Consider the following 13,951-nt stretch of genomic DNA (forward strand, 5'->3'; position numbering starts at 1 on the left):
TCTGCTTTCAATTCAATACTTCTATCAAGGTACTAGTCATTTTCTCATTAATTCCAACGTTTAATTTTCAGTTCATTTTCATTCTTGCTTTCTATCTTGTTCAACCTATCATTAATCCTGTTCATTTTCCCCTCCTACGTCAATTATCATATGACAGACCTTTCAGCATTGTGTGCACAGACAATTAATATTCCTCCAATACGCATAGCCCCTTTCAATAAAAAATGTACCATTTAATCTTCCAGGAATATTTTTACTATGATATATCCTTCTCAAGAATGGTGACTATGTTAGGAATCTTTAAAAACTATTTATTGAATAAGTAACACAGCCACAATATAAAATTAAAACAGTACAAGAGAGAATAACTGAAGTTATCCAGGTCTCTTCCCCAAAAGAAATCAATTTTACCAGTTTTTATGTGAATGTAAGTATCACCTTGAGACATTCTACACACACACATGTGCATACACAATCAAAGCACATGTATACACATCACACACACAAACTGCAGTGATTATATAACAAAGCTCTTCACTTGTTCTTTTCACTTAATACACCTATAACATATACTATATGAAATACAAATAAACACAAAGTCCTCATTATTTTCAATCAGTGAATAGTAAAGCAATTAATTCTACTGATGGATAGATAGTTTGAATTTTGGAGTAGGTATTACTTCACATGCATGAGAGCCCATCAAGAGGTTAAATGCCTAGAATTGGGGTAACTGGGCCAAAGGGTACATATATTTATAATTTTAATATTGTCATCAAAGTTCTTTCTGTAGTTACTAGAGCAATGGATATACCCACTAGCAATGTATGATATGGACAGGCTTAAAACTCTCCCTTTCTTCCTGCCAGTCTTCTATTCCCTCTGTATCTGCCTGCCTTACTTCACAGTACTTCCCATGGTCCTCTCTCTCCCACTGGTACAGTCCCTAAGACTGCTGGTTCTCCCTGCCCTTCCCTCTCCACTCATACTGCTTCCTCCCTCTTGGACGCAGCTCCTATTTCCTCTGTTCAACTACTTCTCAAAGCTGCCTCTTGTTTGCTGATAGCAACACTGATCCCTCTCAATCCCTCTTCCATCTGCTCAGAGCATGTGTTTTTAAAATGTTAATTTTATTAAATAAATACAATCAGTTTACCTATTTTTATATACTGGATTTATGCGGATTTTAAGTTGTTGCACATATATAACCATTCCCAATTAATAACTTTTTTATTGCAGGGATTATATTATAGTCTTCCTTTGAGTATTCCAAAGTTTTAGTGAATTAAAACAGTATTCTTAAACCTTCTATTAGCTTTAGAACTCCCCTTTTAAATTTTTTTTTTTTTTTTTTGAGACAGGGTCTTGCTATGCAGTTCAGGTTGGCCTTGAGCTTACTTTGTAGCCCAGGCTGGTCTCAAATTCGCAATGATTCCCCTGCCTCAGCCTCCTAAGTGCTGGGATTACAGCTGTGTGCCACCACGCCCAGCAGAACTCCCCTTTTAAAGATGCTGAGAATGATTTGTCTTACAGACATGATATCTGTTTTCATGCACCTCTAGCTCATGTTCTGTCTGCTCAGTTTAAATTCACCTTCAATGGAAAAAGAATGGCAACTGACTTAAAAAATCACTCCCTTCATATTCCCTGTAACCCTCCCTTTTTGTTTCTAAATATATACTGGACATTAAATACAAACTGTATTTCTTGAATTGACAGTATTCCTAATTTCTCCACATTAATAATGCATGTATGTGTGTATATGTATACAGATGTACATATCTGTATGTATAGGAAGGAGAGGATCTGAATCAGACAAAATAACACTGAGAAAAACCAGATCGGAGGATTTATACTACCTGATTTTAAGACATTTAAAAATGATAGTCATCAAGAAAATATGGTATTTGTATCAAAACAGGGATCAATGAAACAAAACAATCTAGAAATAAACACATGTAGGTATGAATAAGTGATTACCAAGAAAGGTATAAAAGCAATTTACAGTCTATTCAATAAAGTCCTGATACAATTAGGCATTCTTAGGCCAAAAAGTTAATGTTGATCTCTACCTCCTACTATATAAAAAAATGACACATAATGGATCTAACTATAAAACCAAAAGTTAAAAAACTTCTGGAACAAAGTATGTACAAAATATATGCAAAGACTTATACACAGATGTTCCTAGAGCATGGACTGTTAAGAAAAGAACCTGCAGGAGTACCTGCTTGTTCAGCCAAAGGAATAAAACAGAATAACCATGTACTATCACTGTGGAAAAGTTCAAGGAATGCTAGGAAAATATCTTGAGGGCTCACCCTCCTAACAGCTAGGCTTCAGGCTAAAATAAAAGACCAAGAGAAGTAGTGGAGGCCAAGGGTTCTGGTTCATATCACCAAGTCTTCATGAAAATATTTTGTAAGGCATGAACTGCACCCCTCACAATCTGCTATTGTCTAGTACAGAGCCATTATCTTCCCAGGCTGTGGAAAGGATCAGCAACTAAGAATTAATCAAAGCATTCAACAGTGTTAAAGTATGGTTGAGTTACTAAAAACTGCTCTAAGAGTTATGTCTCCTTAGGATCTTATTCCTTTCTTAATAATGTTTAAGCACAATGAGAGCTGGCAATATGCAAACAAAAAAAATTTAAGATTGCCTTTTACTGCTGTAAAACAATCTCTATGCGCTCAAAGGAAAATTACTATCATGGGAGGTTGCGTGTAGCTCCCTCCTACTAAGCTCCCACTCTATACCTCCCTACAGGCAGAATGGATTCTTACAACACAGCACTGGGGTGGTGTTCTCGCCTTCCAAGGAGCCATCAGGGTATTTCTGCTTATTGAAAAATGAAGCTATTTTGGTCCTTCCTTTTTAGGCTAGCTGCCAACCCAGGACCTGGAGACATGCAGGCTGCCATCTGCCTCACCCCAGCTGTTCCTGACCTGCCATCCGTTTCCAACCAGGGACGCCTGGTATCTGCCAGGTCAGCTAAGCAACTGATGAAAGATGCTTGAGGCCAAAGTAGAGCCGGGATGAATGTGTTGGCAGCACCCAGCCTGCCACACAACTTTGACTTCCTCTCATTACTGGGTGGCCTGCCGCTCTCCATCACAACACAGGAAAGTGCATTTTGAGAAAAATAGCCCCTGCCTTGGGGTTCTGTGACAACCTCCCCTTACTGTATGACAACTGATTCAACATTCCTCACATTTTTACTAAAAACCAAAAATGTTAAATCCTTAACAGACAGAGAACGCTATACACATTGGAAACTTCTATTGCTTTTCCTTCAGGAATGACCACTGTTGCACATTAAACCATCAGTTCTGATTACTGGTGCTCTAATGAAGAAAGGAACTAAGTTTAATTTCATGCATCTGCAAACCACCCCATTCCCAAAATGACTCAAACGCTTAAATAAGCCTTTAAAAATGCAGTTTGCAAATATCCTCTTTGTAGGATACCAAATGGGATAGAGAAATCTTTATGGCTTGAGTTTGCATCCCACTAGCTCAGTAATTAAACGCTAATATAGGAATTGTTAGTTTTTACAACCATGAAAATAATGACTTTTACTGATAGCACAATATTCCTGATGATGAACAGTTTTACCTCCTGAAAATGGAAATTTAGAAGCTGCCTCCTGACTTATCTATCCACATGTGAACAGCACGAATGGACTGGGGAACCAAGCTCAGAACTATAGACGAGGTGGCCCAAGAAAGAAATTCTCCACAGAACGGCAAAGGAAGACGTTCTCATTACATAAAACTCTGAATGAACTTGTCATAAAATAGCACTGACATCCAGGCAGCCATCGCTAAAGGGGGAATCTTGTGTAGAGGAAATACTAAGATTATAGTTCTCAAAGCACAAACAACAATAACCCCACAGGTTATAGAAACATGAGGGGTTTCCTTTTATCCTGCAATTCTAATTTTTTCCTGCTCTGTGATGCTCTATATACAATGGTCTCTCTGGAATGCCTTCTGCTTCACTTTCCTTTAAAGAAACTGTAGCCCCATCTGGGGACACACTGCATTGTTTTCAGAGCATGGACCACTGCACCTGCTCCTGGTGGGCCCCCTCCTGCTCAGGACAGGAGTCGCTTCCATACAGCCTGTTAGCCATACTCAGTCAATCTCTGTGCCTTAGTCTCTGCATCAGTTAAATGAAGATGCAAATCTAAATCTTAGGAATGCTATACGTTACAGCAAAGCAAAGGTAGAAGCCTTTTTTCTTTCAAGTACCAATGAGAAGGCATTTGGATAGGAAGTAAAAATCTTCTACCCAGAAAAATTTTGCCTGATTTTAAAATTAACATAGAATATTAAATAAAACTTAAACAATATTAAAAAAAATATGGTCAGCTTCTGATGTTTGCCCACCAATCACATAACTCTGAACAACCTTTGCTTGTCAACTGCTATTAGCTGAGCTACTGGCTTAGCTTTCTCTTCTGGTTCACCTGGGAAACAGGTGAACCAAGCAGTAATGTTCCTGCCGACCCTACCCAAGTCAGTTTTTTGTGTCTTGAACCCTCTGGCATCAAGTGATGCCTATGGACCCTTTCTGTAATTGGTTGCTTACAACCAAAGCCAATTACACTGAAATTATCAGCATGGTAACCTGTCCTCGAGATAACACACGTGCTGCTCTATTAATGCATGAAACAATGCTAGTAAGCAGGTTTGTCAGCATAATTTCTAAGCCTTCACATACAGAAGTTTGTAAGGTGTCTGCAACAAATATAATGTGATGTGAAAAAAACCAATGATTCCTACGTGTGAAAAAGACACAGCTGCTGCTATTACTGTCATCTGCTGCCTATATTCATAATTGAAGGAAATGCTAAAACATTGAGAGGCTTGCAAAAATGAAAATGTAATTTTATTCTTACCCAACTTTGTACCTCCTGCATTTTCTTTGCAAACCAAATATATAAAGCCAGCTGGAAGCAGCTTCTCCAGGAGAAGCAAAGAGCCTGTGGCAGCACGGCCAGCCTCGCACTCTGCAGGCCTCATTTAACTCACGGAGACCATGCAAGAGCACACTGATGCCTACTGTGCCAACTTCCTAATCTAAACTACACCTACTGAGTGAAGCCCCAGCTCAAGTCCTTCCTATTCCTATTTTTAGATCAGGCCTGACCTCAGAAAGACCTGGGCTGCCCACTACAGACAACAGACTCCCCAGTACTAACAGCCTGCCCTGTGTAAGCACAAGGTAAGGGCAATAAAGAAATTTAACAGTGGTCCTGCAGCTGCCCTGACCCCTGACGCCAACCCTATCAACTTGTGTTGAGTGTGCCCACAGCTTTGAACTCAAACATTCCATTCAGATTCTCTGAGATTCTGTGAGGTTCTGACAAAATCCTAAAACCCTATATATACTCAGATTCCCCTTCAGATATCTGCTGCTATCACTCCAGTGTCAGGTTGCCTTTATGTAAGTGGAATAAAATCGGATCCTTCCCACAGCTTCGGCCTCTGGGTGTTTCCTCACACTGCCATTACCTAACAATTTTTTACTTTTTATTGTTTTGTTTTAGTTTTATTTGTTACAGTCCTTAGCACACCTTCTTTCCTTTGCTTCTATACTTTACTTGTTTTAACCTTCTCACTGAATCACTTTCATTCTTGGTTTGTTTTCCCTTTAGATGTATACAGTATTATTGGCTATTTCTGGTTTTGTCAGTGTAGGTAGTTTCTGGTCTTAATCACCTTAATCATGCTTAGTTCACACTGTTCTCTGGTGTAGGCTATCATTTCTCTGTCATTGGTGTTTCTGTTCTCTATTTACAAACAGCAGGGCAGTTGATCACAGGGCTGCTGGCCCCGAACACAGGGCCTAGCCCACATCTGAGTGTCTGGATGTTAGTTCTCCCTGCTCTTTCCATAAAGGATCCTTGCGCCCTTCAATGTTGAAGCTCTCAGCTTTCAAAGCGGTGCACTTCCAGGGATTCAGAGCTCCAGATTCTCTCCTGGGATGACAGGATGATGATAAACAGCATCAGCGCCGCTGAAGACTGCAACTGCTTGTTTGTGCACCTGACATAACAGCAGAAGTTCAATCAGCTTGCCACTGGTTACTCGAGGTTTTCAAAGTTCTTTGGCTCTAACATTCTCCACATAATCCACAGGGATATTTGATCTTTAGAAGATGAGAAGATGCAGCAGTACACTCCACTACAGAGCCTGGTGTGGTCACTGGGAAAGAGTTCGGCCAATGCAAATGTCTTGCCACGGCTTTTCTCTACATGAGGTATTGCTTGGTGAATGAGAAACTTTAAAGGCAGGCCAGCAAGAAGTGCGAGTTGTCTAGGATTAGGAAATGACTAGGTTTCCTCACTCTAAACCACTGATTTCAGTCTATTCCGGGTTGTCTCAATTCATGCCATTCAGGGATGCTAGGTTTCCCAGCTGCTGGTATACAATGTGAGCTAAAGGATTAAGGCAAATATCAGAAACCACGAACATTAATAACCACTGAAGACCTACGTAACTGGTGGGGTGGAAGTATTACAGAGCAGTAGGTTCCTGGTATCTTCAGGATTCAGATTCTTGATTTTAATTTCTTGAGACAAACCCCAAGAGTTCATAACAAAACTTTTAAATTTTTTTGAGGCATAAACGTCTCGTATATTCTCTGAGGCCAGGAAGCAGGAGTAAGACACTTAGCTAGCCAAGTTGTTATTTACATTTTGAGGAGTTTCATACAAATACAATAGTACTTATGAAGTCATAAGAATGTTTCTTCTTTAAAAAAAATAACCTAAGGAAAAAAGAGCCAATTTTTTTGGTAATGAAAGGGAGAATAGAAATAAAAGTGATGTTTTAGTTAGAACATTAGTACTGATTAAAGCAAAAGAGGAGATGTCAAATCAAACAGTGGCTCAGATTTCTGATGGACAAGACTTCTCTATATAATCTACATGGAAACAGGAAAGAGCAATTTTATGGTACTCAGAAGACTCCAGAGCACACAAACTGGACATCAGGTGAAGAATTAATCATGGAAGGTTTTGAAATAATACTTGATGGCATAAGGACCCAGACAGTGGCTGATTTATTGCTATATGCCCAGTGCCTTGAACAGGGACAGGGCACAAAGTAAGTGCTCAGTAAACACTGAATCTGAACCACTAAAGTCAATGATCTGTTATAGAAATATGTATAAATTTGGGACATATTTCTGTGTCTCACAGGATGGACTTGTAGGAAATTGTTTCCATTTGGAAATTGGAACTATCTTCTGCATTTTGCCATGGGCAAAGTAAAAAAAAAAAAAAAAACAATGAGAGAGAGAGAGAGAGGAAGGGAGGGAGAGAAAGAGGGAAGGAAGGAGGGAGAGAACTGCCAGATGCCAGCCAAACATACCTATCACCTTGCACAAAAATAACCAACAAGGCAGTCCCAGAGTTCCTAAGAGCCACTCACGGGAGGTGGGCTTCCCACTGAAGGGTGTGGGTATGTTTACCTTAATGAAGGATAAGAGGATATTTGCACTTATGATTGTAGTTATCAGAATTTAAACTTAGGATATTGCTAAAGGCAATCTTAGATTTGAAAATAAGTGGTTTTTAAGGGGTGGAACCTAGTCTATTTGAGATTTACATTTAAATAGAAAACACCAAAAATGTAGTAAAATCAGTCCACTTTAGAAAATAGCAGCTTCATTTCCATTTAGCAAAATCAAATAAAAGAAAACTGAATAAATTTTCAATGAAATAGAGTACACTTTTAAAAACAAACCTAGAACTGTGAAACTGGGGAGTGACTTCTAGCCAGAGCCCATCAGATTTGCTCTCTGGAGAAGGCCCCTGACTGTGCTTTTGTTTCCCCAACATGGACCCTTCTCAGTTCGAAACAGCTAGACGGAAACTGCCTCTTTTCCACTAGCTGAAGTTAGCGGTACCTCTTTAGAGGGGAGAATGATATAGACAGCCAAGTCAGGTAGAACCCTTGCAGGCAGTCAGACCAGGCTGAGCCCTTGCAGGGAGTCAGTGCAGAAGATAAGAACACATCAAAACTGTGGCTGGAGGTGTATTAGAAGAAGATTAAAATCACAATGGCCAGATTATTGGTACCACCCTTTTGAGATTTTCCGTATGAATAAAACATTATTCCATTGGGGTGGGCCATCTTCTTCCACCAATTAAGACTAAGACTAAGGCTACTAAGACAAGATTACTAAAACTAAGACCAACACTATGACTACAGATTATTGGCCAGGGTTAAAGATGTCATCCATATCCCCTTTTACCATTGGATCAATGCTACCTAAACCACCATACTTGTAATCTTATTGGATGATAATAGTTTTGACCCATGTTGAACTCACCCCTCATGACTGTGCTCTATAAAACTTTCTCAGAGAAGTGGGCTCGATGGCAACTCATGTGGGACCCCTCCTGTCTCTCAGGAGTTATTCCTATTCCCCATGCCTTTCCTCAGTAAATTTTCCTACTCTTAAAAAAAAAAAAAAAAAAAATGCACCTCGATGGAATACCTAGAATTTTTTCATCAAAACAAAGCAAAATCAAATGGGAAGCTTACTGGTAACATTTTAAATTTTAATGGCTATACTTTTAGAATCCAGAAATTGGAATAAATCATAAATCAGATTTTGCAAATAGGAATCACAATAAAAATTGTGCTGTAAGGTATTGTTCTGACAGGTATGTAATAGGTAAAAAATCATCTAAATGGATGAGTCATAATGTATTTGCTCAGCCCTTTATTTAATGAGAATTAGGTTATTCTAGTCTTAATGCCACTATACTTAATAAAGTACTAGACATACATCTGCTTACATATGGACAAGTATGTCTATAGTTCACAATGATACTGTCTGAAACTCTGAGAAAAAATAAAGTACTAAATTTACTATATTCTAAAACATAGTGTTCAATGAAAATATGTGATGAATAGTTCATATACAGTGTATTTTCATCTTGAGAAAAAAGGGAGAAAAGATACATACAGGTTGAGGATTCTTAATTTGAAAAATCAGAAATCTGAAATGCTTTACTAAAATCTAAAACTTTTTGAGCACTGACATGATACTCAAAGTTTTGGGTTTTGGACCATTTTGGATTTGAATATTCAGATTAAGGACTCCTCAATCAGTAAACTCTATGCAAATATTCTAAAATCTCTGAAATTTGAAACATCTCCGATTTGAAACATCTCTGATCCTAAGCATTTCAGATAAAGGACAATCTGTGCATATGAAAAAAAATTTTTGCTGGGTGTGGTGGCGCACACCTATAATCTCAGCACTCAGGAGGCTGAGGCAGGAGGGTTACTGTGAATTCGGGGCCAGCCTGAGCTACATAAGTGAGTTCAAGACCAGCTTGTACTACATAGTAAGACCCTGCCTTAAAAAACAAAACAAAACAAAACAAAACAAAATAAACCCCCAAACAAATTCAAAAACAAGTGAAGAAAAATTTTCTATCAGACTAGTAAAAATATCCAAATGTGAAAACACCTGTGTGTTGGCCAAGTTGTAAAAAGAGGCCTCTCTCATACACTGCTGTTAAGAATGTAAACTGGTAAAACCTCATGGAAAGTAATTTGGAAAGTAATAACTATTGAAATTATAAATGTATACACTCAAGAGAATTATGTGCAAAATTAGGTATCTTCAAGGTTGTTGATAAAGCACTATGTATATAATATAAAAACCCTTTAACAGAAAACTGATTTAAATAATATATTTTAAGCATAAATATAATGCAGTTATAAAACATGAGAAAGCCCTGTACTGATAATGAAAGGTTGCTAAAATATAAACTTAAAAAGCAAGTTGTCAAACAATACATATAATATGTAATATCTACTGCCCCTTCTGTTAGAAAGGGGTATGAGGCTGGGTATGTAGCTCAGAGGCAGAATGCATGCTTAAATTCCAGTAGCATATCTCACAGAATTAGAAAAAACAATCCTAAAATTCACTTGGAACCAGAAGAGACCTAGAATAGCAAAAGCAATTCTGGGCAACAAAGGCAAGGCAGGGGGCATCACAGTTCCTGACTTCAAATTATACTATAAAGCTACAGTGATAACAACAGGATGGTACTGGCAAAAAAAAAAAAAAACCCAAAAAACTAAAAACCAAAAACAAAACACCTGACCCAAAGATCAATGGAACAGACTAGAAGATGCACAAACAACTCCAGATATATTCAGCCACCTTATCTTTGACGAAGGGGCGGAACACATTCACTGGAAGAAAGTGAGACCACACTTAATAAACTGTACTAGAAAATGGCTCTGAACATGCCGAAGATTAAAACTGGATCCATATCTTTCACCATGCACTAAATTAAATTCAAAATGGATCAAAGATCTAAATATTAAAACAGAAATATTAAATCTGCTAGAATATAGAATAGGTAAAATTCTTGAAGACATTGGTGTAGCAAAGACTTTATGAATAAAACCCCAATTGCACAGGAACTATCATAAAAAATCAACAACTGGGACCTCATCTTATTAAAAAGCTTTTGCACAGCAAGAGAAACCAGGGAAGAGGGAAGAGACAACACAGGGAAGAGACAAGGTGGGGAAAACGTTTGCCATCTATTCCTCAGACAGAGGATTACTATTGAGAACATATAAAGAACTCAAAAATACCAGACCTCTCAAATTTAAAGACCCAGTCCAAAAATGGGCATCTGAGATGAATACACACTTCTCAGATGAAGAAATACAAACAGCAAATAAATATATGAAAAAATGTTCAACATCACTGGCCATTTGAGAGATGCAAATTAAAACAACACTGAGATTCCCTCTCACCCCAGAAAGAATGGCTATCATCAAGAAATCAACCAATAACAAATGCTGGAGGGGCTGTGGGAAAAAGAAACCCTTTTCAACTGTTGGTGGGAGGGTAGCCTAGTGCAACCACTGTGGAAATCAGTGTGGAGATTCCTCAGAAAATTAGGATTGGAGGTCCCATTTGACCAAGCTATTCTCCTTCTAGGTATCTTCCTAGAAGAATTAAAAATATCTACCATACTGATATATGTGCATCCATGTTTATAGCAGCACAATCTGTAATAGCTAGATCTGGGAAACAACCCAAATGCCCATCAACCGAGGAATGGATAAAAAAGATGTGGTCCTTTTATATAATGGAGTATTACTCAGCTATAAAGGATATACTGGAGATTTACAGGTAAATGGATGCAACTTGAGACCACACTCATTAGGGAAATAAATCAGACTTACATGTGTAAACACTGTATTGGCTCCCTAGTGTGAGAAGCTAAAAGAGTAAATAAGATCCAAAATGTACAATAGATATTGTAAAATGGGAAGAAACTTCAAAAGGAAAGAGAAACTGGGATGGCGGAAAGGGGAAAAGAAGGAAGGGAAAAGAAAAAAAAATATATATATATATATAAATAAAAGACAGTTAAGATAGTTATACTACTAATTTCTTTTAAAAGTTCCACCCCTCCTCCGCCAGTACCAGGAATTAAACTCATGACCTTGTGCTTGCCAGGCAGGCGCTGTGCCGCTGAGCTAAATCCCCAGCCCTATACTACTAATTTCTCTTAAGTTGATTAAAAAGAAACCTTTGTGCTAATATTGTTTGGAAAAGCAAATGCCGATATATTGTATAATTTAAAGATAACAATAAGCAATGTATTAACTATTGTTACTCTCCTATCATCTTGTTTTGAAATTTGTTTTTTAGGGTTTTTTCCCTCTTTAAAAAAAAAGGATGCATGCTTAGCACACACAAATCCTTGAGTTAATTCCCCAGCATGAACCCCCCAACCCCCAAAAAAACCTCAATCAAAACACAAACTGTAAAAAGAGAGTATAAAGAAAATACACAGCCAATTAGAAAGGAATACTCACTTGTAAAGGTAATATTCTGCATGGTCTATTTCTTCTCGAGATGAAATATTGTCCACGAACTAAAGAGATAAATGAAATTGTTAGACTGACTACAAGTTATACCATGTATTTGGCCTAGTTCACACACACTGGCCTTAAAATAGGACACCCATTTTACTGGGACAGTGTTCATGTGGTATGGCTCTGCCCTTGAAATCGCTTTACACTAATGCAGACAAAAAATACACAATGGCTTCTCTTTCTTTACGTGTACAGAAAATGTGATTGAAAGCCCAATATGAACCTTGCTCAGGGCAAGAATGATCCCCTCCAACCATATTTGTAACAAGTCATCACTTTCCAGGTTGAGTCTTAATCTTTCCTCTATGCCCCAAGCTCCAAATACATGGGAACACATGCTGACAGCATAAAAACTCTAATGGCTGAAAAAATATTCCCCAGAACACAGAAACCTACATTTAGAGAACTCAGCTTGTAACTGCTTTTCCTACTCTGATTTAAGTTCTGCAGGGAATCAGTGAATGTACAATTTCTCTTTTTATAAAATCTCCCTTCAAACCACAGAATCTCTGAGTATGCTCTGTAACTACAGTCCAAATCAATGAACAGAAAAAATTATTTCAAGGATGGCCTCCACCCTTAAGTAGAGACTGAGGCAAAAAAGATGGAAAAGGGGGTAACATAGGTTGTATCATTAAAACCTCATGAAGAGGGCAAAAAGAGTAAAAAGAAGGAGACTTTCTAAAAATAACTGGGACTTGTGGGTGTGATTCAGAAATCCAATGAGGGCAGATTTAGAATCCAAATGCAGTGCAGACACAAGCGGGAGCTTGCGGAGCAGCCCTCCCGGTAGCCTGCCGTGTGGCATGAACAGATGGTCCGGCCCCTCTGGGACTTAGCTGCTCCATCTGCGTAACCAAGAGCAAGGCTCTTGCCCTCCAGAGCACCCGGCTACAGTGAGAAATCGGAAAGCTCCTTAAACCTTGAAGCACATTTAAACGACTGTCAGGTGTTACAGCCACCAGAGGTTTCACTCATCATGTAAGGGGTGAACTGCTGGTCTTTCAGTTCTCCTCCAGTATGCCAATCATGAGTCCAAAAACCTTCAGTTCTCATCAGGTGAACTGCTTTGCTACTAAAAGAAGAGGAATGAATGACAAGAGAAAGGGCCAGGACTGCAAAGAAGATCACTTTTTTCCTTTTCCTTTTCTGCACTGAATAAACCTTTGAATTTTATGGTGCCATTAATTTCTACAAAAAAGCTTCCAAGAGATCTCACTTTAGCATCACATCACCCCTCCCAGGGAGATAGTACTCTCCTCAGAGGAAATGGGGAAAGTGAGAGGGATCCTGTTGTCCTGTATCACAGAGTGAATTCATGATCTAGACAAGGCCGTGTATTCGAGGGAGGCAATGGAAGAGCACATTGCTTTCATAGTGTTTGTATCCCTGCTTCTCCACTTATAAGCCGTGTGAACTTGCGAAAGTTATTAAATCATTCTATATTTAAAAAAAATATGTTTATCTCATATGACTGCTGTGAAAATTAAAAAGAAATAGTATATGTTATGAATCTAGTACAATACGTGGCACAGGTATTCGGTAAATTTCTCTTGATTACTATTTCTGACTTCCAGTCCAGCATTATTCTTCTATCTACTGCCTTGCAGCAGTAGAACATTAAGATCTATTTTCAGCTACCAAAAACACTTCCAGTGCTAGCAAGAAAATATTAGTATGCTGAAGGATGTATCAACTTAAAAAAATCATGGGTATCATAAAGTGAAATAGTATATCTTGAGAAGATTAAAATAAATTTGATACATGACAGTGATTACCACTATCAGAGTCTGGTAAATTTATTATCTTTCATTTCAGCCAAAAAAATTTGCAACTATATAATAAAGTATATATTAGTAACTACAAAAACACATTACACTACGGAACAACATTTCCTACGAAGGGTATTCTTAAAGTGTTTTTCTTGCTTTATTTCTCCTCCTCCTCATCTGCTTAAAGTCTTTTTCTTGCTCTATTTCTCCTCCTCCTTTGAAAAAATATAT

The 13,951-nt window shown here is 38.1% G+C and overlaps 1 protein-coding gene across 6 annotated transcripts in view; it reads right to left on the reverse strand.

The window, feature by feature from the left end:
• Mrps27 (mitochondrial ribosomal protein S27) overlaps positions 1-13,951 on the reverse strand; it is an 88,607-nt gene that overhangs the window by 56,876 nt on the left and 17,780 nt on the right. For all 6 annotated transcript variants that reach the window (XM_005413936.2, XM_013509608.1, XM_013509607.1 and 3 more), the window contains one exon: positions 11,889-11,947. In XM_005413936.2, coding sequence (XP_005413993.1) covers positions 11,889-11,947 — 59 coding nt within the window. The remainder of the gene's footprint in view (positions 1-11,888; positions 11,948-13,951) is intronic.

This window comes from Chinchilla lanigera, unplaced genomic scaffold (assembly GCF_000276665.1).
Source record: "Chinchilla lanigera isolate Chin_1 unplaced genomic scaffold, ChiLan1.0 scaffold00174, whole genome shotgun sequence".
NCBI lineage: Eukaryota > Metazoa > Chordata > Mammalia > Rodentia > Chinchillidae > Chinchilla > Chinchilla lanigera.